Genomic DNA, 24,978 nt, shown 5'->3' with positions numbered 1-24,978 from the left:
CACTCGTTTCTCAAACATTGCCGGCACCAGTCCTTCCACCTCTGAAGCAAACGTTGTCGAATGAGAATGACATTCAATTCATGAAACTCCAAGTCGAAGAGTAAAAGCTCAACATGAATGAGTCGAGACGGGAAATTAAGTTTTGTCGACAAACAGATATGCTGCCGTACCACTGGTATGCAGGCCCTCCTGAGATCTTTAGTCTAGCTTACCATACAAGTTCGCCAGAACAAAAGTTAAAGTTATACTGCACAACGGCAGAGTTGTCGAGAATAGCCAGCGGACTGTAACCAACCGCAACAACTGTTGTATCATTCAGGATTTCATAGCGAGGAAGACCGGCAACAGCGACTCCTTTGTTGGAGAAGCTGACACTGCCGCTGGACACGCCTGCCGGCATCCACACTGTGCCAAGAACGGTGGCGCCGATTGAAACACGGACATTGTATCCAACTGGCGAGAAAGAAATGAGCGTAATCAAGTCCTGCAAGTTTTCGACATTCTGAGGCTTGCCAATTGGATCACTGGTTGCAGTCGCCGAAATTGAGTGGATCCGGTGCATGAAGAACAATCTACGGGCTCCGTCGTAGTCTGGAGGGAGGCCGGTCGTGTTGTTCTTGTACATGCTGATGAAGTATGGGAGCGTACGACCAATGGCCGTGTGCGAGAAGGCATCGACCCATGCGTGTGAGGTTTGTCCGTCTACCGGAAAGTCAGCGCTGTAGTTTGTTGGACCAACGTAATGGCTCTCGCCATAGTCGTTCCACGTAAGCACCTCGATGTAATCGGGTTGCAAAGTAATAAGGTCCATCCAACGCTGATACCACAACCCCTCACTGAAGAATGTGTAGTTTTTAGAGGTAAAGTGTGTAAAGAACAGCGGGCTTATTGTCGCCATATACTTCTTGCCGACACTCCGGGCATTCTTCAAGTAGATCTGGTCTTCTGCTACCGACAGCGGCGTACTGGTGAAGTAAGGCCAAGCATTCCACTTCATGAAGCCATCGGCAACGGGGTAGTTCTGGTAAATTGTGTTCGCATCCAAGGACCAGCTAGGCATAAAAAAGGCATTTACACCCTTAGAAGCCAGCGCGTCCTTAAAGTTCGTTTGCCAACCCTCATTCACCGACGTACCCCCTAGCATGAGCGTCTCACCTGCAAATGTACCAACCAAAACACAATTATTAATTGTTGCTTGGTGCGTACGGCTGGCAAACGTCGTGATATAGCTTACAATCGTGTCTGCAGACACGTCGGCCATAACGGCCATGTCAAGAGATATGAACAAGTAGAAATCCAAGCTCAGTGCATCAGCGGCCGCATAAACCAGCTCAAGCTTACTCATCATCCAGTAGTCATTGCCGATATTCAGTGCAAATCCATCCACACCGGCTGCAACAGCGTTGGTGATGTCTGTTTCAAAGTCGGATTGGGAATACGTATACGTAAGGCCCATCATAAAATGAGCAACCACGTCCTTTTCACCGACATTATACGTTTGTGGACCGACCACTGTCTCGTCACGCTTGGGCGACTTATGGTGAGGATGATGATGCTTCGACTTGTACCACTTCATGTGACGGAGAGGGGAGCGGAGGATGTCGCCGAGCGATTTATGATGAGTCATCGACAGGGTCTGCATTTCCACAAACTGAATTGACGCCGGTGACGGCTACGGAGGCTCTGGTTAAGGGAAACGAATGTAATTGAGAAAGAAGTAAGCTCTTTCCAAAGAGCAAAAAGCGCGTCGGCCCCTTTTATAAAGAAACAGAAAACCAAAACATACACTAGAATTTCTACAGAGATACAAGTTGAATGTATCCTACACAATGGAACTACTCGTTGCTCGTTCTATGACAGTCATGCGCGTCAATTGTGCATCCGTCCATGCATCTCCATTTTTGAATGACGCCAATTCCAAAGGCACCTTCATAGCTGGCACCGATCTGTTGCACCTCCCCAAACAAAAAAAAAACTAGTGGATCAAATTGTACGGCATACCTCCATAATCATTTTAAAAGAAAAAATTGGTCGTTTTCGTGTTTGCATTACTGCCAAAAGAAGGAAACTAGTCGGTGACGTCAGCTCCTGCCTTCAGGAGGAGTATCATTTTTTAGGTTACGCGGGGCAAGGGGCCATGCGCACAGCAAGCAAATCGCGTATGACGTTTTTGTTTACAGGCGAAAGGAGTGCAAGAAGTGGAAGAGAAATAGCAAGCAAGCAAGAAGCCTGTTGGCCTACACAACTGCCATGCACATGTACAGAAAGCACAGTGCAGAATCGATGTGTTTGTGGTAAAAATTTATGCGTGTGTGATATGTGTGTGAGCTGAGAGTCTGCATGTTTAGAGTATAGCGAAGTTGCAGATGAGGAGTTTAAAGAATAAACGGGATGTAAATCTTCCGTGAACGAGGGTAGTTAGGGAACTCCTTAAGGTAACGAGCGTGCTTCTTCTTGGCCCAGAGCCACATTTGTGTCGAGCTAACAAAAAGGAAGAGCCAGGCTAAAGACGAAAAAGGTTAGTGAATGGTTTACGAAAGAGAACATTAGTGGGGGGTGTACGTACCAGCATAAGAGTTGGTAAGCAAGGCAAAAGCAAACCAGCAGAGGGATTCGAAAAAGTAGTTGGGGAAGGAGACCCAGTTAAAACCATAGCCATAAGGGATCACATGTTTGCGAGAGCCAGCAGGGCGAAGATCGCGAAGAATTATATGGACTTTGGCGTTGGAAATTTCAGCAAACTAAAGGAGGGCAGATTAGTAAAGGTGCAAGAGGCAAACGAGGAAAGGATAGGTGCAAGGGACAAACTCAGATGAGAATAAAAACGGGAGCCGTGCGCAGACACAGGCCTAACACAGTCGGACGCCAGCATAAACCCTCTTGTTTTTCCTGTCCTTCCACACTATTTTCACTTTTACATACCAACCAGAGACCGGTAAGCGAAAGCAGCTTCTTCACCGAGATGACATCCGTAGCATGCCAGGGTCCATATACAAAATAAGCCAAAAGGAATCCAGAAAGAACATGATAGTGGAATGAATTCTTAAAGATGTTTCGTAAAGGCATAGTGTCGGCCGAGAAGCGGTGAACGAAAATACTTTCGTACTCGCGTTTCAAAAAATGAAGCATTACCATGACAAAGGCGACCAGCTGCACCGTGGACAGGGAGTATGAGCTACCATAAATGCTCTTACGGTAGTACACAAACAGGGGATGGATAAACAGAGGACCAAGATACTCGTAAATGAACACAGTTCTCCAACCGACCTGGGGACCCAGATCCTTTACCCACACAGTCGTTCCACCGCCAACTCCATAATCTCTTAATGTTTTTCCGTCTGCGAGTACCGTTCCGTCCACAGTACTCAAACGCAAACGATGCAAAGGCAGTTTTGTATTCTCGGAGATTTGCTGCTTTAACACTTCAATTCGTCCGTTGAGGTCAAAGTCAACACTCTTGGGCAATCCGCGGATCTTTTTTCCTCGAGAAGCAAGATTCAGCGTCATGTTTATGGTGAATGATAAAGCTACCGCGTTTCGTTCTGGGTAGGTGCAACGTGGGTTGGGTAGCGCTATTGCTCCTACGCTCATGGTTCGAGCATGCCATGATGTCAGAGCGTGGGGAACATGGGGCACATTCGGCGCACGTGGGGCGGGGATTTCAGGGGCCTTCTGGCCAGGATATACGGAGCCGTACTGAGACGGTTCGTAGCGCCGTTCGAGAACGTTAGTGTTCGCTAACCTTATTTGCAGCCATGCGACAAAGTGCGAGGTGAAGCAAGGGCGAAGCTGACAAGAACCAAAATTGTTATCGGCGCGAATTCGCGTGCGTTTACAGAGAATTCTGCAGAAATTCGATCAATTTCAGCTTGTTTCCTTCATAGGCCACCGTTTTAATGGAAAAACTAAACGGTGGACGTCTACGGATTGGCGTCTCCTTCTTGGCCTTTGGTTTGCTAAACAATTTGCTTTATGTAGTCATACTCTCAGCTGCCCTCGACTTGGTAGGCAACAATGTTTCTAAAGGAGTTGTTCTGTTCTCCAACATCCTTCCCTCTCTGCTCTGTAAAGCTTCAGCACCTATTGTTCACTTGAACGAGTACTCACCAACGTAAGGATACGGGGAGTGGAATAGGTTGTTTAGACAGAGGGTAACTGTTCTTTTTTGATTGTCTCTATCTCCAATTCACTTGTTCTCCCTCCCCTCGTCTATTCGCACACTAACATATTGCAGGAAACGTATCCACCTCTGTGTGCTTCTTTCTTTTGTGGGGATGCAATGGGTCGTATGGTCACAAAAAGTGTGGTTGAAGATGGTCGGTGTGGCCATTGCAGCCGTGTCGTCGTCTCTTGGTGAAGTTACGTTTCTACAGCTGTGTCATCGATATCCATCAACTACGATGGCGTTCTGGGGATCAGGCACCGGCCTTGCTGGTCTGCTTGGCTCCTCATGCTACCTTGCGTTGACGGTCTACATTGGTCTGTCGGTCCACACGACTCTGCTGTCGTCGAGCGTGTTTCCGTTGCTCATTCTCGTATTTCTCTACTTCGTGCTACCTAAGCCCGAATACGAGCCTGTGTCGCCCCCGTCACCCTCTGTAGCCGGCGACACCCTACTGCCCATCAGCATTGCCGGAGGCAGCGGCAATGTTGCTTACAAGCGCGGCGGTCTGCTTCGATACATTGAGTTCGTTCTCCGGCTTTGGAAGCCGTACTTTGCGCGGTACATGTTCCCGCTGTTCCTTGTCTACTTCTCCGAGTATACAGTAAACATCGGCATTGCTCCTACCTTACTATTCCCCCTCGGCAACACAAGTTTTAAACAGTATCGCGACTTCTATCCTGCGTATCAGACGGCCTACCAACTCGGCGTGTTCCTATCGCGAAGCTCGATTGCGCTTTTCGAAATCCCTTGGTTTCCCTTGTTGTCTTACATACAATTCGGGCTTCTCGTGCTCATGACCTGCCAGTCGTTGTTCATGCTCTTCACCTCCGTGCATTTCATTCTCTTCCTCTTCCTCGTGGAAGGCCTCATAGGAGGCTGTGTCTACGTCAACGTTTATCATTCCGTCCCCGGTTCATCCCGCCAAGAGAAGGAGCGTGCAATTGGAATTGTCGGTGTCTCAGACAGCACCGGCATCTTCCTCGCCTCGCTCTGCTCTCTTGTTCTCGAACACAGTCTCTGTTCATACCAAGTGAGCCATGGCCGTGAGTGGTGCACTCTGCCATAGTGCTCAACAGGTGCATTTACGTTTCATTCATTACTAAGAGAGAGAAACACACAAAAAAGCAACAAAGTTGAAAATAACGTTTATGTTTATGTTTACGTCTATGTTTACGTCGACGTCTACACCTCTACCGCCGCAGTTACGATGGCTACGGTTACCATCACGGCTGTGTTGTTTTTACCATGCCTACTGCCACGGAACACCGACTAGGCTATATGTGTGTTATCTGGTCGCTGTCCTGCTAACCACCTCGCAGTCGTGGGAGTACGTACGACTTTGGTGCGGCGGATACTGAAACGGTGCAAATTGCTGTCGTCTAAGTCGTATCATGGCATGACATCAACAACAACTACCGGACACCTCATGGTCAGCGACTGTCCATTATATATGAAAGCCGCCTGTGCAAGTGACTAATTGCACGATTTGTTTATTGTTACACCAGTTTTTCGGATTATACGACTCCGTTTGCAGGAGATTGATGGAATGGCTGAAGCGTTGATTGAGCTGTTTTCGGACGATGACTGCACTCGCTACACAATTTTCATCGCGGAATCTATAGCCCGGTTACAGGGCCGATTCCAGGTGCTGACAAAATGTAACGGACAACATCTGCGAAAACAGTCGGTGTTCACGGCGACAAAGAATTGTTTGAAGGCGTTTGATCAATGGGCTCTGCGAGTTGTGCAGAAGACCGGGAAAGTGCTGGATCCAGCACTTCGAGAACACCATGCGGTGAAACCGAAAAAGGAAAAGGAGAAGCCCACTAAGGCTCAGGAACTCAGTCGAGAGCAATTGGACGAGTGCTTCATCAAATGCTTGCTGCTCATGCTCCTTTCACTCGAAGAGTACACTTCGCTTTCGAGAGCACTTCTATTTGAGGTGTCTGGAGGCCTGCAGCTGCCCGTGGACGTGGTATACAAGGCGGAAATGTCAACCACGTCTTTGCTGCTCGAGACCTTCAAGCAGTTGGAAGCTGACCAGTCTGTTACGCAGATGTCCAGAAAGCAACGTATCCGGCGTCGCGTGCTCATCGGCGTTTCGGGACTTGCCGGCGGCGCCATTCTTGGTTTGACAGGAGGTCTGGCTGCACCGCTTGTGGTTACGGGTCTGGGTACATTGTTTGCTGGTCTTGGACTCAGCACGGCCGTCGGCGCTACGTGTCTTGGCACGCTGGCCACGTCAATTCCCTTTATCACGACCCTGTTTGGCGGGTTTGGTGCTAAGATGGGTGTCGAGCACATGCGCAACATTTCTCGCGGTCTCAATGATTTCATGTTTGTGCCATTGAGTGTCGAGTCACGGCTGCCTGTAACATTGTGCGTCTCCGGCTGGCTCACTGAGTACAACGACTTTTCTGAGCCCTGGGTGCCGTTGTTCACTGGCCCCAAAAGCTTTGTCCTGGGTGACGCTTATGCGCTGCGTTTTGAAGTCGGTGCTTTGTTGAAGCTCGGCAAGACGTTTTCGGAGCTCATGTACTCGACAAGTCTGAACTGGGTCAAATACGAGGTTCTGCGACGGACGTTCGCCTCTGCACTGATGACGGCTTTGTGGCCCGTGGCTCTTGTAAAGCTGGGTCGCGTGGTGAATAATCCATGGCGAGTTGCATTTAATCTGGCCGAAAAAGCCGGCGTTGCTTTGGCGAACGCGTTGTGTCAGCGTGCACAGGGCCAGCGGCCAGTTACATTGATCGGTTACTCATTGGGCGCCCGAGTAATTTCTCGTTGCCTGTTGTGTTTGGCTGAACGTGGCGAGCATGCCCTTGTTGAAAATGCCATTCTGCTCGGAGCGCCCGTTCCGACCGACTGGGACGAGTGGTTCATCATGAGATCCGTGATTGTAGGGCGATTGGTAAACGTCTACTCGACACATGATTACATACTCCGTCTCGTGTATAGAACACAAAGCATCCAAGCCTCCGTTGCCGGCTTGGAGCCGGTGGAGAAAGTACCGCTTGTGGAAAACATTGATGTGAGCGACATGGTTGAGGGTCATTTGCAGTATCGCTGGAGTCTCCTTGAGATCCTCAAAGATCGTGTACGTCTTCCTGGCATTACAAGTGAGGATGTGAAGAAGGCCGGACAGGTCAGTGCACAAATGGAAGCTCGTGAAAAGGAACAGTATGCAGAAAAGAAGGAACATGTCTTCTTCAACGCTGAAGTCAATCAACCACCTCCACTTCCTCCGCGTTAATAAAAGGGCAGTCGTCAATTGACTCTCGTATTATGCTGTATTAGGAGGTGTCCTGTGTCGAATTTGTCGCTACCGCGGGCTATCGACTCTGGGCTTTTTCTACGTCTAGCGGAGCTCTACGTCAACTTTATTCTGCTACAAACTCTCTTTCTATCTTGTTTCATTAATTCTCTTTCTTTTCTTTCTCTCTCTCTCTCTCTCTCTCTCGCCCTCCTTCCCTCCTTCCCTCTCTCCTTCCTCCACCGATCTGTCCTTCCTATCTACTCCTCTTCCTTACTCCCTCCCTCCCCAGCTAGTAGTACACGTGTCTGTCTCCACTTGCGCCGACAACAACCACTACCACCACTACCATAGAAACCAATACGCGCTGCGCATCCCACTCCACCTGAATCCCTGCAGCCCTATATTCCTGAGCAGAAGGCACAGTTTGAGCGAAATGAGTACCTTTGCGGTTGTTGCGATTGTTCTGCTGTGTATTTTCGCATCTCTATTTTTGGTGTACCTCGGACTACATCTGGGAGCAAAGCTTCGTTCTAGACGTGTTCTGAACGCATACACGGGACGATCGTGGTCTTCATGGATCCCATTCCGTAAAAATCGAAACTTTGAGGCATTGGATGGTGACGAAATGTGGGATACTCGGGTTGACGAAAGCGAAGTTTTTGGAGCCGAATCCCAAGCTCCTCTGGCTAAACAATCCTCGGAATACGCTCCGTTTGTAACTCTGCACGAAGACTCCAATGGACGGCCGGTTGCTCCGTCATCTACTCTTCCGTCGTCTCGAGCAGAGAATGAAAATACGATCTCAACCTCCAAGTCAACGTAGTTATGTCTTTCTTCCTTATACATACTCACACGCACACACAAACAAACACACTTATCCGACCTTGTTTCGCTTTCTCAAGTACAGCGAGCAATCCCTATTTTCCTGCCATTGCCGAGCCGGCAGTACTATCGCTAGCTACTTTTGTCGACATTGCTCGTCTTTGGCCAATCCGAGTTCATTCCCTTTCGTACTGTCGTCCCAGTTGTTCGTCTTTTCTGTTCCTGTGCCAAGTCACGCACTACATGGCTTTCTCACTCTTATAGTTCATAACATGGTTGCATTCAAAAGAGAAGGGGGATAGAGAGGACGAGGGAGAAAAAGGTGAGAGCACTATCTGAGAGAGAGAGAAAAAAGAGAGAAAGAGAGCACAAACATAGTGTTACTACGGCGTTAGAGCGTTAGAGCGTTACAGCGTTTATTGTGATATGAAAGGGTGCTGCGGTGAAGGTGTTATGTAGCATTTTTGTTGCTGATTAATTTCGACATCACGATCACGATCACCGTCGGTTCCTGTTTCTACCCTATTGTCGTCGCAAGTGCACCTGACGCCGGACAAATTAGTTTTTCGTCTTCATATCTATAACATCCAGTGTCCGGCCGTCTTACACTCGCGGTCGCTGAGTAGAAACAGCGGGCACGGGAACGACAATGCGTTCTTCAAGTGTGTTGTGTGCTGTGGGCGTTAGTTTGATGATGGTATGGAGAGGCATGTCGATAAAGGGTATATCCTCGAGGGAAAAATTATGGTAATAGCCGTAGATACAACGAAGTATGGCCTGGTGACACACAATCATCACATTCCCTTGTCGCTCCAGCTCCATGATGATGGGTTCGAGACGGTTGACCACGTCCATGTATGATTCTCCGCCCCGGTAACGGTAATGGAACTTGTCGTTGTTGCGAGCTGCTGCTTCATCGGGAAACGCATCCTCCACATACTCGTATGTATAGCCATCGCACACACCTGCGTTCAGTTCGTCGAGGGCCTTCCACTCAAGTTTGTTGTAGTGAATATGCTGAGCTGTTTGAATGGTTCTTTTCATGGAGGATGTCCATACAATTAACTCATCGCTCTCATTCACACACTTGGCAACGAAGTCTGGAAGCAGTTTCGCGTAACGATGACCGCGCGAACTAAGGTTGGAATTCCCGCCAATGCGGCCGGCAACGTTGAACTCGCTTTCACCGTGCCGGCTAAGCCAGATACTGCGTTTTCGTACCCGCAAGTTTGAAAGGTAGTAAACAATTTTAGACTGCAGATAGTTGGACACCTTGTGAATAACGGTTTGTCTTCCCACATCAATGATCTTTAAATAGGAACATCCTTCATCTTCCGAAAGTCCTTCGTAGCCGCGTTCCTTTTGAGCAATGTATTGCAGGAAGCGTTCACGAGCCTCATCAAACGGTTGGTGGGTATAGGTAGGGCAGTTTTGACAGATGTCGGCTATGCTTTCTTCAAGAATTGAGCGGTCATGAATAACACTCTCAATAAACATAACATCAGATTGTTGATGCTTGCAGAAGAACTGCACCATTTGCCGGAACGCTTTTGAACACTCACCAAAGTCGAGAATAGCAACTGCACCTCCGTTCTCGAAAAAATCTCCCACCGGCTGCAATGCCTCTCTCCACCGTCGAATGCGGTGTGAATGCCAATTATTGTCTTTCTCGTCCTCACCAAAGTTGTCTTCGAAAAGCTGTGTTTTTACGGAAATCCAGTTGAGGTAACGAGAAAGCTTTTTGGCTGTGAACGTTTTCCTCCGTGCTGGAAGTCCAACAAAGCATAGACACAGACGACTAGTGTCATTTAAGGCCGCTAGCAGATCCTGGATGGAACCTCGTCTTTGGGAAAGTGGATCACTCATGACAAAACAAATGCAATTCGTTTGGACAACAAAATCACGGTAAATCCAACGAAAAAAGCACAAAAACGTGTGCAGTAGTCCTCAGTATTAAGTTCCAAAAAGTTATTGCGACTGAATAGCCACGATTAAGAGAATTAAGGCTGAATCAAAACCTCAAACAGTAAAAACCAGAATGAATGAATTCTGCCGTGACAGAGACAAAACGCCTTTACAAAACAACAGAACAAAATGTTTCTTTGCTATCTGCTCTTGAATGAGGAAAGTCCTTAATGTTACAGGTTATGTGGGAGGACATTCGTAGAGAGACTCAAGGAGAAGTACGATTTGTTTACAACGGGAGACGAAGGCGAGCGGATGACACAAACCTAAGCAAACACCCCTCACCTATTCACCGCCATCGATCTAAACGATCCTAGATAATTTGCTATGATAGTGTGTAGTAACTAGTGAAGGAAAAGTCTTTTTCGTTAGGAAGAATGGAGCGATTCATTACCGTTTCCTGAAGAAGTTTACGATTATACGGTTCAAGTAGTAAACACCACATTTCAAAAAAATCAGCAAAGCATGTCGCAAAATACGAACGTTCTCGCCACTAAGGGTTCACGTATTTTGTCTTAGAATCCTTATTCCTTTCATTCTTCTCTCCGGTATTTGCCTTCGGCTTTGTTAAATAAGGTTGTCGCATTTGTCGCAAACTGACGTAAGTGCTCGAGAAGCGATGCTTTAAGTCAATTTAAAGTTCGATTAAGCATTATTTTGAGCTATAATTGGCTATTATAGTCGCAAAATTACCGACGGCGTTTTTGCGGCATATTATAATACGGCGTAATAAAACCAGTTCACACGAAGAAAGAGTATGTATTTATATTCTCCACATAGTATGAAGAAAGCCCCTTGCCCCTGAGTACTTTCTGCCTTCTGTTTGTCTTCATTCGGTCGCACTCGCGTATTTTTTTGTTTTCCTCGGTTTTCGTGCTTTTTTTTTGCGTTCTCGTGCTTATCGTTCTTTTAACGTTTTTCGTTTTCGCAAAATCATTACGATACGCGCTTTGTTTTCGCGAATGATCTTATTTTCAATCATTTCTTTTAAAGTTCGCAACTAATGTTCGGACGCTGCTTTAAGGTTTTCCCACCAACCCTAAGGCTTTGGCGTGAACCAACACCGCATCCTTCGTGAACGTCGAATTCGTTCAATTTCGACAGAAACTCGAGCCTTTCTTGTTGCAAATAGTTGCAGAATACGTGTGTGTTGTTTTTGATTCATTTTAAGCTCCGGAAATTTCTTTACCGGTGATTTTATTCTAGGAGTTCGCAAATCCTAAAAAGCATTATTTGAAGACCTGTTTTCACAAACTAAGGCTCTTCTTTCTAGGTTACACCTTGTGGTCCGTTTTGAAATTTGTTTTCTAGTTTCTCAAGCACTGAAATCTCTTGTCTATATGCGTATAAAAACGCTGACCCTTTAGTACCGTATTAAAAGTCTAGGAAAGTTTATTCATTGGGCTTCTTCTTTCTTTCCCTTTTTCTTCTCTGATTCTCTATACAATTTGTCTTCTCTGAATTCCTTCTGTTAAACAATGCCGTTTCGAGGAAAGTTTTGGGGAACCTCGAAGGAGAAATCCGTCACTACATGTACAAAGCTTGAAGACATGTACGATGTGTTTCAAGAAATTGGTGACGGTACGTTTGGTAGTGTTCGATTGGCTCGCCGTCGAAATTGTCCTGGGGAATTATTTGCAATCAAGTCTATGAAAACCCCGCTGACCAAGACATCTGATTCGACACGGCTGCGTGAAGTACGCTCACTCGCAAAAATTCCGCGGCACGATAATGTCGTGAAGGTTTTTGAATTGATTGTTGATGCGAAGAAACATTTACACATGGTAATGGAAAACCTACAATACAATCTGCTCCAGCTCATTACCAAGCAAAACTTAATCCCATTCTCCATCGACGCTGTTAAAGACCTAGTCCGTCAGATTTTTTGTGGTCTTGAGCACATTCACCTGCACGGGTACTTTCATCGAGACATGAAACCCGAGAACATCCTTATCTCCGAGTTTCCCGGCGTGAATTCAAGCAGGTATGTGGTTAAGATTGCCGACTTTGGTCTTGCACGAGAGCTGCGTTCTTCTCCTCCGTATACGGAGTACATTTCCACACGGTGGTACCGTGCGCCTGAGTTGCTCCTGCGCGATCCTTCATACTCATCGCCGGTTGATGTGTATGCGGTAGGCTGCATGGCTTTTGAAATTGCAACACTGCGCCCTATTTTTCCCGGCCGTGATGATCTTGACCAGCTGTACAAGATGTGTGAGGTTCTAGGCAGTCCAAAGGAGTGGCCTGAACTGGGGGACGATGTTGGCGGTGGTCCATGGCCTGAAGCTTATGAATTGGCGAAAGACTTGGGATTTCAATTACCTACGAACATGCCGCTTTCCTTTCATGAACTTTTTTCTCCACCGTGGAATAATACCTTTGCAAGCATGCTTACGGCTATTCTCAAGTGGGATCCGAAGAAACGTCCGACTGCTTCCGAGTGTTTAGCAATGCCTTTTCTCTATGTTCCTCCCAAGTCACTTTACGGACTTCCCAATCACTCAACCACAACTGCATATCTCCAAAAAAAAACATCTCGGACGTCTACGCGTCACAGAAGCTCAAGTCTGGTGGAATCGCTGTCCAGTGAAGAGTTTTCGGAAATCACACTCAGTTCCCCTCGTACGAACAAGAATTTGTTTGGGAATGTTAGTCGAAAGCTTGTTGGCGGCTTTAAACATTCTTTTAAAAAATCCGTATCTAAACCAAAAGCTGACAAATCCTTGCATTCATCCTCGGTTGTGAATCTCAGCAGCACAGCCTACACAGACTCTTCTTCTTCTAACACCCTTCTATCTGCTAACAGACCGCTCTCCCTTGCCGCACCTGTTGCTCGAACCGGCAAGTTGTCTGAACACAAAGCAGCACAGAATATACTCTTTCCTGTGCTTCCTGAACTTCGCCCCACGACGCCGCTTAATGTGAAGTTGAGCGGTCTTGTTCTGGTAAGCCCTACGCCTTCGACAGCATCAAGCAGCGGCGGCTCAATAGCTCAGCCGCGAACACCTTCCTCAAAGAGATTCACTTCCGAACGATCTTCTGTTGATCACATTTCCTCACCCTCGCATGCTGAACGTCATTGCCATTCACCTCGCTCACCACGTTCACCCTCCCGACAACTTTTCAACGAAGCATCAACTACTTACAGCAATGCAAGTACCATCGCCAGCATCAAGTCCATGTCTGCAACCATTTACCAACCTCTACCCCGTCCCCCCACGCTTTCGTTAACTGAGGTTTCAATCTCCAACTCATCAGAAAACTCGTCCTCAAAACCGTCAATAAAGTCCGAAGACCTCTTAAACCCAGACACCTTTTTTACTGAAGGGTTCCACGATTCTTTTGATGAGCTTTCGTTGGCCAGCACCCTTCGAATTCCCAAGTCGGCACATGGAGCCTAATCCAGTTTCAGTCGATTTTTTTTTTCTTTTTTATTACTACATTTCTTGAGCAAACGTTCCGGGGCCTCGGTTCGCAAATACAGGTCGAAACTCGCTGTCAATTGCTTTTTGTTCTGCATTTTCGACTTTGCTATCTGTCGCATTCGGCGCAGGGTTACGTCACCCCCACATTATGCCGACAATCTTATTGGGATAAGCGATGGAATATCTGCGCGGCGTTTTACTGACGTCATCTATGAACTCATTTATATCGAATTGGACAGAGGCTCGCAGATTTTTTCCGGCCTGAAAAGCAAGGCTTGGTCACCATCTCGTGCCATATTATTTGATACTGCATTGCCTCAAGCACGCCGCATATTAACGACTTAAAACGGCCATTTATTCGGCTTTTTACTTGCAATTTTTTGTCGCAATAACACACTTTACTTTGGTTCAAACATCACCCATACGACACATTACTACGAAACGAGACACTACGGAAACTAAACATTATAGCGAAATTCGCGAGTTGTTACTCACATTCATCAAATCCCGCAAATCCGGTTCAATTGTTCTATCTTTAACTTTCTGACAGAACATTTTTCTCATTTTTGGTTAAAGTCTCGATTATTATTCATTTTTCTTCTCTTTCGTCTTCCTCCTCACTTATCCTTCAATCATGTCCTCAGATAATGAGTTTTTGCAGGAGGCACTCGACATCCTAGACCGTGCCTATCACGAGTTTGTTGATACTCGTCAATACCGTTTGGGAAATGCAGTGGCAAGTGCTGAGACATACTTGGATAATCATGTGTACTTGATTTGGCCGGTGGCTGTCTATATTGAGGCGTTGGCCGATAGTTTGAAGTTTTCTGGCAGATACGAAAAGAAACTCGAGGTTGTATTCAAGGCTATGAAGCAGTACTGGCACCCTTCAATGGGTGCCTGTTGTGCGAGTCTTTATTTTGACGGAAATGACGATGTTTACTACGATGACAATGCTCAGCTGGCTATTGGGTTGGCTGTTGCCGGATATTATTCAGGCACATCAGTCCATCGTCGACAATATGTAAACCGTGCGACGAGCATTGTTGAACTTACCATTCAAAGAGGATGGAACAGTGAAAAAGGCGGTGTTGCTTGGCACACCCGCACAACAGGCCCCCCTTGGACAAATTTGAATGCCTGTTCCACTACCATGGCTGCAACAGCAGCTTGTCGTTTGGCTGCCGTTACTAACGATCCTTCACGCCGAAAGGACATGCTAGTATTTGCTTGGAAGTGTATTCTTTGGGTTCATGATCATCTTCTAAATGAGCACGGACTTGTGTGTGATGGTTTATCGCTGGAGAATGGTCACTGGAAACGTGACCCGATCGTATTCACATACAATACTGGTGGTTACATACTTTCAATGTCGTTACTGAACAATTTCCCCACCGACAATCAAATGCTCCCGAATATTGACCGACTACCTAGTATGTTGGAGGACGCGGTGAAGGCTGCATTGGATACAAATGGTGCCTTGTACGAACAAGCATGTAACGGTCCCTTCAAGAATTGGGCCGACAACACCTTTTTCTCACAGATTCTTGCAGAGGGTTTAGTTGCTTTCTCGTTCACTATGCCGGGTTCCCCGTTGGCCGAGCCAGCACAGCAAATGGTGCTCGACCAAGCTCGTTTTGTGATGAAATATATTCGTGATCCCAAGGATGGCATGTATTTCCGCAGTTTAAGTCTCTACAAGTTGAATGAACAAGGTGTTCGAATCTTCAACCAGTTGTTCCATGCCAACAAGACATTGGAACCCTGTGCCGAGGATCGTGAAAGCTTAAAGGATGTGCCTTTAGAAAAGCGCCCGCCTGTTAAAACGTTACTCGGAAATGCTGGCGCTGCGCGCCTTCTATTCTGTGCTGCCGAAATCGTCCTTCGAAGACAATCAAAGGGTGCTCCTCAAGATGCAAGTGCTGGCGCTTTTATGCAAAGAAGACCAGGAGCTTCCACAGCTTCCGGCGATAAGCTAAAGAAGAACTGTATCATTTCCTAGTTTTCTTGCCCTTCATGTTTATCGCTATTTTATTTCATGAACTTACGGTATCACCTAACGATTTATTTTGTGCTTGTTCTTGCATAAAATCATGTTCTGCTTTCCCTCACGTTTTCGTTTGTTTCTCCTGCTTATGACTAATTTTATTCCATCAATGTCTTCAGTTGCTTTCATCATTACTTTACTTACTTTTGTATACTAAACAACGGGCTGTTCATGTAGCATACATAATAAAAATAACACCTATTAAAGGACTTTCTGTTTGCCACGAAATGTTTGTCAAATCCTAGTAGACCCACTAAATATATATGTAAAGATATACTGTTGCACGTTTCCCCTTAATAGACTGGCTAGCGTCTTGAGAAACCAGAGTACGGGGAGGAGGATTTGCCCTCTCGCGGGCGGTAGCGATGGCTGTTTGCCGGCTGGTTATAGGATCTGTTCTTTTGACTCCCGTTATAATGATGGTTGCTCGTTGAACTCATTCCTGGCTTGCCGAGAAACAATTCAGGTAGCACTACGGAATCCATGAAACCTTGAGACATGATAGATGCTTCGTCCATTTCCTGTAAAAAAAACGAAATGTTAGTACGAAAGCAAGTTGTTTGTAACTTACCTTATAATAACTAGCAGCTTGAACAGCAGCGATTTGCATGGCGGTACCTTTGCGAATATGATGACCAATTCCCCTTACGGAGCCATCGCACCAAACTTCTGATATCCAAATAACGCGATTGGTTTCACGGATGGTTACATGGAGGTAGCGCAGAGACACCGTCTTTGGTTTCGTTTCCTTGCAGGGTGTGACGCACAGGTATCGACCAGACAAAGGTGCCTTTTTGTCCCAGTTTTCTAAAGGCATGTTCCTCAATTTCTTATAGCGCTCTTCCACAATTGCCCATGTTCTCGAATCTTTCCGAAAAGATGAAACATTTGCTAAGTAACGAAGCACAAGAGGCTCAATTCTCGAAGTAGAACATGCTGATGCATCAGGAAGCGCAAACTTTTGCGAACTGGCACTGTCTCCATCTCTGTTCGCAAAAGCATCGGCGGCTTCTCTGTCTTGACGGAGTTTTTGCAGTTTTTTCTCTTTATCCATCAAAATCTTCTCCTTGTTTGAGAGCTGTTCTTCTAAGGTAACCCTTTCAGAAACAAGTTTGATCAGTAACAGCTTCTTCTCTCCAACAAGCTCACACATTTCACCACAATCCTTCGTTAGTGAATTGTTCTCTTTTACCAATTTCTCCACTAAGCCATGAGCAGCTTCCTGAAGATGTTTTAACTGGCCGTTTTTGGCCAAAAGTTTCTCAGCCTGAGTTTTGAGTTGAACAACAATAAGGTTTAATTCCTTTGGTTGAAGAGTTGCTGGAAGCAATGTTGTCGTAGTAGGCAACACATTCTCATCATTGTTGTTTTCAGCTTTCAAAGATGATTGAGACTTCCGTTGACTGTCGAAAAGTCTCGATTTTAGAGATAGGTAAGATTTAAACAAATCGCTGTCCTTTCGACGGAAATCATAGTTTAACTGGGCAAGTTCATAGCGTTTTGCTAGTACATTTTCTGCACTTAAGGCAATTAATGGATGCATACCATCAATTTTTCGTTCGTTGAAACACAACTGCTTAAAGGAGGCACACATTTGTTCCTACAAAAGTAGCTGTTAGCAATAGAAGTAGATTGTTGGCATACACTTTGTGCTAGTAAGTGAAGTTTGCCTTTTTCCTGAAAAGCGACATTCTGCTTTTCCTTAGACTGTGCCAAGAGTTAGATACAAAAATTGTAAAGACAATCGGGATTGCTTTACCAAATATATTTCCATCTCTTTAAGCCGTGTTTGCGCAGACTCCTTTTCCGTAATAGAATCTTGATGAGCTAAACGTAATGATTTCTAGGCAGTATTATTAGTATTAATCGAACGATGCTTAACATGTTTAAATTACCATCTCGCGTTGAAACTGTTTGACACGTTCTTCGGTTTGCTCTTGCTGTTTTCTCTTCTCCTCCTTTAAGACCATCTTTCACATCATTAGTATTCTCAGTTTGGCCGTTTGACCACATACAAGTTTCTGCTCCAACTGAGCAACAAACGAGTTGGGCTTCGTTGTCTCAACACGAGTAACGGAAGCAGATGCAGGCGCTGTCCGAGCAACAGGAATTACGTTTCTGTGCACAGTAGCACTGCTTTTTTCAACACTTGATGGTAAATTAGATTGATCACTCGGAAAGTTTCCGTTGCTAGGAAGCTTCACCGGGCTTGACAGAGTTGCGGTTTGAGATTGGTTTGCATCAATGGAGGAATTCATTCGATATTGGTCTTGCCATTCCCGAATATGATTCCAAAGCTGCTTCTGTTGTTCAAGAAAGCTTCCAAAAGCCAACATATTCGGCGGAATTTCTCCATAGCCACTAGCTGATAAATTTGGGTTCATGCTTGGAAATGCAAAACGAGAACTGGTCAACGGGGACTCACTCGTCTCAGTCGCCCTCATTCGTTTGTTATAATCGAGCTCATCAACACTTTTATCGAATGCTTCCGCGTGTGTTCTCGGCGTATGCAGAGAGTTTGACATTTCAGTCAGTTTCATATCGTTTGCAGCTCCCTGAGCCCACGGCCAGGATTTATTATTCATGTCAATCGTTTAATGATACAAGTATTTAAGAATTGTACGGCTATTTGGCCCTCTGTTGGTTTAATTGAACGTTTATCCTTTCGTTGTTGTGTATGGTTCTCGTTCGGTTGAGCAGGACGTTGCAGAAAGAGAAGGTAGGTAACCAAGGAAGCAAGGAAACACCAAAAAATAAAAACAAAAAATAAAACAGCATGAATAGCGGTACCCTGTTTAAAAGTGTTCTGTGAAATTTGTGTATAATTATTTATATATGCATTATGTTTTACAGAAAAAAGAAACAGATTCTCGACTTTACGGGGGAAGCATCATACCATCATTCTACTTAGAGTTAAAGCGAACAACCATAGATACGTCCGTAGAATGGTCTTGTGAAACCAGGGAACCGTTTCCTTTAAATTGACGTCCTTTTTCAAACAAGAATAATAAACCCAAACGTAAAAAAATCTTTGTTAGCACAAAAATGACGAATTTAAATAAAAAGAAAGAAGAATCGGAGGAGTGGATGAAGTAAGCGTGTAGATGTGTGTTGTAGCGTAATATAGCGGTAGACATTCAGGAGAAATAGGAAGCTGAAGAAGCGGGCGAATTATAAAAAATAAGCGGGAGGAGATTGACACGAACTCAAGGACATACATAATCAAGCCAACTGGGATGAATATTGCCCATCCAGCTGCCTTCAATGTCCATTCCTTGGTCCGAATTGGCCCAGTTGATTAGGGAGGAATCTGTAATTAAGTCGGGAGACGGATGAGTGCTCTCGAGACCAAAAGCTGAACCAAACGGATCCAATTCCGTCCGAGAAAGAGCAGGCTGAGATGTGTTGAAGAAATCTGTAGGATCGCACGTTCCACTAAGAGCGGGAGTCACAGAACCACTCGGTGGAAGACCAACTATTGGTGTCATGACATTGTTGAAGGAACTCATCTTTGAACCTTCTTTATTTGACACTTCCGCAACCCACTTCTGCCAAGCCATAAAACCAGATTCGCTTGGATTCACTTTTCCAGCACCACGTTTCCCTTTCAAGTGGGCATCAAATAGCCGAATGATGCGTGCGCAATTTCGTGCGGGTTCATTACCCTCAGCCATGTAATCTAATGCAGAATAAGCATGCTCCATCGCGATATCATCCTCCTCGCAAGGTTCTGTGACGCGATGGAGCAATACAACTAGGGCACTCGAAAATGTATAATTGTAGTCAAAGAATGAGTAACACGAAAGCTTTGAGTGTAGTTGTAGTTGGCGGACAAGGAAAATTAGGTGTCTTGCGGCAATTATACAGTCGTCGTATATACGATTCACGGCGGGTGATGTTTTTGAGTTCTTCATTTTGTGCAACAGAAAGGGCCGTGACATTACAATGATGGCTTGGTCGTAAGTCATGTGAAGATGAATATTTGCGCGGAACAACGGGTCAGATGGGTCCAGGTTTTCGAGGACTTGAAACGTTGGTAGCTCATTCTTCCAATTCTCCAAATCGGCTCGCAGCGACTCAATAATTTTAATGGGATTTTTGCGGTAATTCACCCCGCCATACAATTGCTCCATTGTCTTACCCATAATACGAGCAATTTTTGTCATCGAAATGATGTTGTGAACATTAGAGGCCGATCCTTCCACCTCCAGTTCAGGCACCACAGTCGGCAAATCAGCGTCACATTCGCTATCAGTAATGGAAAGAGGCCGGCCAGTTGCAATACTAATTAGCCGATCAATCGTGTACACCGACCACCACAAACGATTGCGAAGCTCTCGCGTCTTTGAGTCAATGTTTGGATTTTCGTATGACCGGTGTAACCCGTTAGCGACGGCTGCCGAGAGCGAGAGTCCAAAATGTGAGTACGAGCTCTTTTGTGACAGACTGGGCTGCAAGTACAAACCCATCAACATAGAAGCTTGAACCAAACTAGGCTTGCATTGTTGCATGACCTGTGGAAACAACATGCGAGCAGCATCGAAAAACTGTTTTCCGGGATTATCGATGGGCGAACGCGCACTGCGTATCTCCATGTGAGCAAACTGACTACCGAGGGCAAAGATCATCATAGCTAAGCAGAGAAATCCCGGGTCAACAGGAGCACGGTGATGAATCATCAAGCCGAGTCTGTAGCGAAGTAATTTTTCATGAAAGAAGAAAAAGTTTGCCTGAACATTCGTGTAGAATGACTTGATCAAAAAGTCAGACACCTCGGGAGGAGGAAGAAGCTTCCACGCTTCTTGCAAGGCAAGAAGATCATGATCACTTGGCTGAAGTGTCCGATGAGAGTTGGAATAGGCATCTAAATCTTCAATACTTGGATCAACCAAAAACTCACGTTGGACAGAATCCATAAACGCTTCACCAGCCGAAGCACCGATATAGCGAGACTCGCCATTTGGATCAACCTTTATGCGACCAATAAGGTCCGCAATTTCGTCGACATTTTGCTCAGTATTATCGACTGGCTGCACAGCCTTGCTAGTGTCATCGTCCGTACTGGGGAGCTGGTTTATAGGATGCGGCTTGAAGGCATATGTATTGGTCGAAGATCCATCATAGGAAGAGATAGTGTTGAAGTCATTAAAGGGCATTTGCATGGAGCTGGATGTTGACGGAGGAACCGAATCACTAGTAACAGATGCTACAGGAGGTACAGAAACCACTGGAGTTACTGAAGCTACCGGTGGTTCAATATGTAGTCTTGAAGCGTCTGTCGGGACACCGGTGTTCTTCAATTGGGCAACAATGTCAATCACATCGCTGGGCGTTACCAATTCCTTCGTCTTCATGATGCTACACATTGACATGAGTGTTGTCGTGTCAAGAACCGGAAGTTTGTCGTAACATAACCTTTGTACAATGTACTGGAAACACAAATGTCGATTCGACATGTCTACAAAGTATTCCTTCGCAGACTCAAAGGGGCTTTCTTCCTTCGCAGGATATGTACACTGCAGATTTCCCGTCATGCAGGATTTGCAAGGATGAAGCCCATCGCAGCGAACTTTTCGGTTCCTACAATTTAAACAAGCTCGATCCACGCGTCGTCTACGTTCTGATGGCACACGACGGCGACGACGTTGTTCTTCTGCCTTTAAGGCATCAAAGAGAAGCTCTGTATTTCCCGGAGAGAAATCGGGCGGCATCACAGCTGAAATGCATAAAGATGAATTTTCAAAAAAAAACAAAATAGCTCACCAGAAACAGCCCCAAATCCAAATACTTAAACGCTCTTGTTCCCAGGGAAATATCCTTGGCGTATCCTTGGTGGGGATATGGGGAGGGGGAGGAGGAGCTTCGCGACCGTTACCTGAGCTGTTGTTACCTGAGGTGGAGCTGAATGCGGCGAAATAAAAATATGCGCTAAATGATACTGTGGACGGCGGCTGTCGGGGAGAGAAACTGCTGATGCTATCGTTCGAATGTGAATCGTCTACGGAACTGCGCTTTTCTAATTGAGTAAAATGTGTAGCTAGTAAAACTCGGTGAAACCGCACGAAGGTTAATCGACGCGTCGCAACACGACGCGACGCGTTGAAATGAAACCTTATTTACACGCATCAAAAGGGGCGGAATTCACGACGATCCACATCTTCTCCTCTACACATCTCTACTCTCTGAACGAATCATTAGTAAAATACGCAGAAATGTCCCTCCAGGTGTTTTAGAGAATAATATGAATTCATCCAGCCAACGTTCGTGTCAATTCCTTTTCCGTTTGTGCGTGTTTACTGACCAGACAGACCGTCTTGCGACTCAACCGGCCATTCGAGCATTCGAAGCATTTCGTGCTCCAGGATTCAGTTTCAACTCTAATAACCTGGACAATGCGTTTGGTGGTACGGGCTTAAAACGTGGTCAAATATCTGAAATATGCGGTCCTTCTGGAAGTGGAAAAACAACATTGGCGTATGTAGTAAGAATTGAAACGAGGTCTCAACGATAAAACCTTTTTCTCTAACTATTAAAACAGTCTAAATGTAGCAGCCAGCGCGTTAAGTGCAGGATACAAAGTGATATGGATTGAAACTTGTCAACGAATTCCTTTAGAACGACTCAAGTACATGCTTTCATGTCAGGTTCAGTCGTCACAAGCCGAGGAAGTTGAACCGACAGAGGATGTCTTGTCGCTATTGGAGATTGTTCATGTGCCGCATTTAGCGCAACTTGTCGTCTTTATACAACAAATGAATCTTCAAAAGAAGATCGAAGATGAGAATTTAGGTCTTGTTGTTATTGACAATCTATCTACGGCAATCCAACTCGCCTTCCCTACAAACCCCGACGATTACCATGCAGCTCGTGCCCGAAGCGAACGGCGGAGAACACAATCACTTTCGTCTGCCTCGAATAAAGAGAACATATCTCCCTTGAAACGTACTCCAGTTACGGGAACAACGACCGAATCTTCCTCCTCTCACACTGTGAATAGCTCTTTTCCAAAAGCTAGGGAGAGCATGAAGTTGCGAAAAAAACGCGTTGAAGGTGAACTGAGCAGTATGCTTTCGAGGATGGCTTCTTTCTACCAAGCTGCCGTCTTGGTTACAACTCAACTTACCTCAAAAATCGAGCCTGGAGCTGGTGCTAAGATGACCCCGTTTCTGGGCCGGGCATGGACAAGCAGTTTGGCAAACCGCTTAATTTTATATTTTCGTCACCCGACCTCTGAAATTCGTATTCCGGACGATGTTCGACGAGATTCATCTGCACATATTTCTACGGGTGATCATCGTAAGCTTCGGTATGGATATATGGCAAAGCAAGCCACTCCCAATGCAAGCGACCGCGAACTAGTATTTTATGTAAGACCTACCGGATTACAGGATCTTCAGGTGATCTCTATTAGCAGTTCGCAACGGAGGAAAAGAATCTTGTCCGAAGTTGACTGAGTCAGCTTTGGTCATTTGCGTGTAACTATACTACGGCGAAGACATTCTCTCATGCATTGAGACTTGTCAGCATCATCATCTGCAGATGACTATTATTTACGCCCGGCTTGTTGCGTCATTTTAGTTGGCTCTCGAGATCATTTGTATCAATGCTTAAAATATAACTATCTATTGAGGCATTATTCGTTCGAGGATTGTTGCTCTAAAATGACGCTTTCAACTTCCCACTCCTCATCGATGTGACTCAGAAGTGAGGGATATATGGAGAGTTGACTCAATTGTTATGTCACTTAAAACTTTCTTGGAACTGACGCCTGCGTGAATGGCTACCAAAGCTGTGAGGCAAGAGCAAGAAAACGAGTGCGTAGCTGATTTTTCAGCGGGATTACCGCATACGAGTCGTCTCAGCATGACGTCTCGGGGGCATTCAATATCATTAAAGACGCCTTGCTGGCAGGAATGAAAGTTGCAACTTTCCTTGAATCTTAAATCAAAAAAACTTGGAAGTCTTTTCTTCACAACACGCCACCCACGTTTTGAGGAAAATTATCATTTAATCTTTCGACATAATTCAATTTCTTGTATTGTGTTCATTGCCTGTTCCTTTTAATCCATCTCTATTTACAAACGGTGTAATTTGTTGGCATAATGCATCGTTCCTATTCTATGCGAAACCCGAGAGCGGCCACCGGCAGCCAGCTCACGAATCCTGTCCCTCAATCGAACCTTCGTAAGGGCGGTAAGAAAATGAATCTTTCAAAAACATTCCGCACCCAGTCTGTTGCCATGTTCACACCCGAGATGGCCAAGCGTTTGGCTGCTTTGGTAAAGATGGAGAAGGGCCTCTTGCGTAGCCAGGAGGTCGTTGCCTTGGAGCGCAAGGATTGCGCTCGTCAACTTTCTTACTGGGGTGAGGACTGTGACGATGACATTAGTGATGTCAGTGACAAGCTCGGCGTGCTTTTGTACGAAATCGGTGAGCTTGAGGAGACCCTTATTGACCGCTACGATCAATACCGTCTTTCGTTGAAGAACATTCGTGACATTGAAGCTAGTGTTCAGCCTGCTCGTGAGCGCAAGCAGAAACTTCTCAACAGCATCTATGACATCAAGCACCGTGAGCCTGACTCTCCCAAATTGATCACGTTGGAGCAAGAGCTTGTTCGTGAGGAGGCTGCTTGTCTTGTCGCTGAGGCACAACTTACAAATATCACTCGTGAAAACTTTAAGTTTGCCTTCAACCTTCAATTCGATGCACTTCGTGAACATGCTGAAAAGGTTGCTATGATTACTGGTTATGCCAAGAACTTGCTTGACCTTATTGACGACGACCCTATTACTCCAGGTGAGATGCGTCCTGCCTATGATGGTTACGCAACCAGCAAGCAGATCATTCTTGACGCAGAGAAGGCCTTGGCTAGCTGGACCTCTGACTCGACTTCTATGCACGCCATGATTGACGTTGACGGTTTGCCCATTGAGCCTCGTGTTCCTGTGGGCTACACGACTATGGACACTACTCGCTTCGACTCTTCAGCTGCTGTTCCTACCATCCAAACTACCAACTACACAAGCAACGAGACTACTCGTCCTCGTTTTGAGGAGACCAACAATGCGATGGATACTGAACTTCCTCGTTCTGCCTATGTGAGTCACGTTGACCCCGAGCAACACGGCCAAGTTGTTCAGACATATGACATTGGTGAGGAAGACGATATGGAGGCCGAATCGGTAGCCGACAACGGCTATTCGCAAAACACCCACACCCGTATTGAGAGTGAAAACCCCTCTATGATGGCTGCTGCCGCCTAAAAACACACGGTGTTTTCTTGTGTGTATTAATA

At 45.8% G+C, this 24,978-nt stretch overlaps 12 protein-coding genes across 12 annotated transcripts; 7 read left to right on the top strand and 5 right to left on the bottom strand.

The window, feature by feature from the left end:
* Positions 1 to 26: 26 nt before the first annotated feature.
* Positions 27 to 1,941, bottom strand: SJAG_02718 (glucan endo-1,3-alpha-glucosidase Agn2). Its single transcript, XM_002173878.2, has one exon. It carries the CDS (start codon positions 1,640 to 1,642, stop codon positions 209 to 211), a length of 1,434 nt encoding a protein of 477 aa, XP_002173914.2. The 5' UTR covers positions 1,643 to 1,941; the 3' UTR covers positions 27 to 208.
* On the bottom strand, positions 1,877 to 3,620 carry SJAG_02717 (enoyl reductase). Its single transcript, XM_002173877.2, has 3 exons — positions 2,923 to 3,620; positions 2,567 to 2,741; positions 1,877 to 2,503 (listed from the first exon to the last, which is right to left on the bottom strand). The coding sequence occupies exons 1-3, from the start codon at positions 3,589 to 3,591 to the stop codon at positions 2,376 to 2,378; spliced, it is 972 nt and encodes a 323-aa protein (XP_002173913.2). The 5' UTR covers positions 3,592 to 3,620; the 3' UTR covers positions 1,877 to 2,375.
* A 276-nt stretch (positions 3,621 to 3,896) lies between these two features.
* SJAG_02716 (battenin CLN3 family protein) lies at positions 3,897 to 5,231 on the top strand (the record flags this gene model as incomplete). The annotated part of the gene is made up of 2 exons (XM_002173876.1): positions 3,897 to 4,111; positions 4,235 to 5,231. The coding sequence occupies 2 exons, from the start codon at positions 3,897 to 3,899 to the stop codon at positions 5,229 to 5,231; spliced, it is 1,212 nt and encodes a 403-aa protein (XP_002173912.1).
* A 480-nt stretch (positions 5,232 to 5,711) lies between these two features.
* SJAG_02715 (DUF726 family protein) lies at positions 5,712 to 7,418 on the top strand (the record flags this gene model as incomplete). The annotated part of the gene is made up of 1 exon (XM_002173875.1): positions 5,712 to 7,418. The coding sequence occupies one exon, from the start codon at positions 5,712 to 5,714 to the stop codon at positions 7,416 to 7,418; it is 1,707 nt and encodes a 568-aa protein (XP_002173911.1).
* A 300-nt stretch (positions 7,419 to 7,718) lies between these two features.
* Positions 7,719 to 8,512, top strand: SJAG_02714 (hypothetical protein). The gene has a single exon (XM_002173874.2). The coding sequence runs from the start codon at positions 7,855 to 7,857 to the stop codon at positions 8,242 to 8,244; it is 390 nt and encodes a 129-aa protein (XP_002173910.1). The 5' UTR covers positions 7,719 to 7,854; the 3' UTR covers positions 8,245 to 8,512.
* On the bottom strand, positions 8,279 to 10,389 carry SJAG_02713 (fructose-2,6-bisphosphate 2-phosphatase activity). The gene has a single exon (XM_002173873.2). The coding sequence runs from the start codon at positions 10,107 to 10,109 to the stop codon at positions 8,847 to 8,849; it is 1,263 nt and encodes a 420-aa protein (XP_002173909.1). The 5' UTR covers positions 10,110 to 10,389; the 3' UTR covers positions 8,279 to 8,846.
* An 853-nt stretch (positions 10,390 to 11,242) lies between these two features.
* Positions 11,243 to 13,923, top strand: SJAG_02712 (CMGC/RCK/MAK protein kinase Pit1). Its single transcript, XM_002173872.2, has one exon. The coding sequence runs from the start codon at positions 11,687 to 11,689 to the stop codon at positions 13,607 to 13,609; it is 1,923 nt and encodes a 640-aa protein (XP_002173908.1). The 5' UTR covers positions 11,243 to 11,686; the 3' UTR covers positions 13,610 to 13,923.
* Positions 13,857 to 15,908, top strand: SJAG_02711 (alpha-1,6- mannanase). Its single transcript, XM_002173871.2, has one exon. It carries the CDS (start codon positions 14,268 to 14,270, stop codon positions 15,633 to 15,635), a length of 1,368 nt encoding a protein of 455 aa, XP_002173907.1. The 5' UTR covers positions 13,857 to 14,267; the 3' UTR covers positions 15,636 to 15,908.
* SJAG_02710 (hypothetical protein) lies at positions 14,983 to 18,331 on the bottom strand. The gene is made up of 6 exons (XM_002173870.2): positions 17,696 to 18,331; positions 17,576 to 17,650; positions 17,440 to 17,523; positions 17,325 to 17,387; positions 16,252 to 17,280; positions 14,983 to 16,201 (listed from the first exon to the last, which is right to left on the bottom strand). Exons 1-6 carry the CDS (start codon positions 18,263 to 18,265, stop codon positions 15,986 to 15,988), a joined length of 2,037 nt encoding a protein of 678 aa, XP_002173906.2. The 5' UTR covers positions 18,266 to 18,331; the 3' UTR covers positions 14,983 to 15,985.
* A 555-nt stretch (positions 18,332 to 18,886) lies between these two features.
* On the bottom strand, positions 18,887 to 21,391 carry SJAG_02709 (transcription factor; the record flags this gene model as incomplete). The annotated part of the gene is made up of 2 exons (XM_002173869.1): positions 18,887 to 20,706; positions 20,875 to 21,391. 2 exons carry the CDS (start codon positions 21,389 to 21,391, stop codon positions 18,887 to 18,889), a joined length of 2,337 nt encoding a protein of 778 aa, XP_002173905.1.
* Positions 21,392 to 21,514: 123 nt separating this feature from the next.
* On the top strand, positions 21,515 to 23,612 carry SJAG_02708 (RecA family ATPase Rhp55). Its single transcript, XM_002173868.2, has 3 exons — positions 21,515 to 21,940; positions 21,989 to 22,154; positions 22,219 to 23,612. The coding sequence occupies exons 1-3, from the start codon at positions 21,922 to 21,924 to the stop codon at positions 23,132 to 23,134; spliced, it is 1,101 nt and encodes a 366-aa protein (XP_002173904.1). The 5' UTR covers positions 21,515 to 21,921; the 3' UTR covers positions 23,135 to 23,612.
* A 170-nt stretch (positions 23,613 to 23,782) lies between these two features.
* SJAG_02707 (protein kinase inhibitor) lies at positions 23,783 to 24,946 on the top strand (the record flags this gene model as incomplete). The annotated part of the gene is made up of 2 exons (XM_002173867.1): positions 23,783 to 24,190; positions 24,248 to 24,946. The coding sequence occupies 2 exons, from the start codon at positions 23,783 to 23,785 to the stop codon at positions 24,944 to 24,946; spliced, it is 1,107 nt and encodes a 368-aa protein (XP_002173903.1).
* Positions 24,947 to 24,978: the final 32 nt, after the last annotated feature.

The sequence above is a fragment of the Schizosaccharomyces japonicus genome (assembly GCF_000149845.2).
Source record: "Schizosaccharomyces japonicus yFS275 unplaced genomic scaffold supercont5.1, whole genome shotgun sequence".
NCBI classification, from domain to species: Eukaryota; Fungi; Ascomycota; class Schizosaccharomycetes; order Schizosaccharomycetales; family Schizosaccharomycetaceae; genus Schizosaccharomyces; species Schizosaccharomyces japonicus.
The sequence above is the reverse complement of the archived record's forward strand: the minus strand, read 5'-3'. Positions and strand labels throughout refer to the sequence as shown.

What these genes read in the sequence shown, in the direction of transcription:
- SJAG_02718 (XM_002173878.2), bottom strand. Translation starts at nt 1,642, where the DNA reads ATGCAGACCCTGTCGATGACTCATCATAAATCGCTCGGCGACATCCTC.
- SJAG_02717 (XM_002173877.2), bottom strand. Translation starts at nt 3,591, where the DNA reads ATGAGCGTAGGAGCAATAGCGCTACCCAACCCACGTTGCACCTACCCA. An exon ending in CGCTTACCGGTCTCTGGTTG is followed by an intron (nt 2,742 to 2,922) that starts GTATGTAAAAGT and finishes GCCCTCCTTTAG; the next exon opens with TTTGCTGAAATTTCCAACGC. An exon ending in GCTTACCAACTCTTATGCTG is followed by an intron (nt 2,504 to 2,566) that starts GTACGTACACCC and finishes TTTCGTCTTTAG; the next exon opens with CCTGGCTCTTCCTTTTTGTT.
- SJAG_02714 (XM_002173874.2), top strand. Translation starts at nt 7,855, where the DNA reads ATGAGTACCTTTGCGGTTGTTGCGATTGTTCTGCTGTGTATTTTCGCA.
- SJAG_02713 (XM_002173873.2), bottom strand. Translation starts at nt 10,109, where the DNA reads ATGAGTGATCCACTTTCCCAAAGACGAGGTTCCATCCAGGATCTGCTA.
- SJAG_02712 (XM_002173872.2), top strand. Translation starts at nt 11,687, where the DNA reads ATGCCGTTTCGAGGAAAGTTTTGGGGAACCTCGAAGGAGAAATCCGTC.
- SJAG_02711 (XM_002173871.2), top strand. Translation starts at nt 14,268, where the DNA reads ATGTCCTCAGATAATGAGTTTTTGCAGGAGGCACTCGACATCCTAGAC.
- SJAG_02710 (XM_002173870.2), bottom strand. Translation starts at nt 18,265, where the DNA reads ATGAATAATAAATCCTGGCCGTGGGCTCAGGGAGCTGCAAACGATATG. An exon ending in CTCAGTTGGAGCAGAAACTT is followed by an intron (nt 17,651 to 17,695) that starts GTATGTGGTCAA and finishes ATGATGTGAAAG; the next exon opens with ATGGTCTTAAAGGAGGAGAA. An exon ending in AACAGTTTCAACGCGAGATG is followed by an intron (nt 17,524 to 17,575) that starts GTAATTTAAACA and finishes AATACTGCCTAG; the next exon opens with AAATCATTACGTTTAGCTCA.
- SJAG_02708 (XM_002173868.2), top strand. An exon ending in AGTGGAAAAACAACATTGGC is followed by an intron (nt 22,155 to 22,218) that starts GTATGTAGTAAG and finishes CTATTAAAACAG; the next exon opens with TCTAAATGTAGCAGCCAGCG.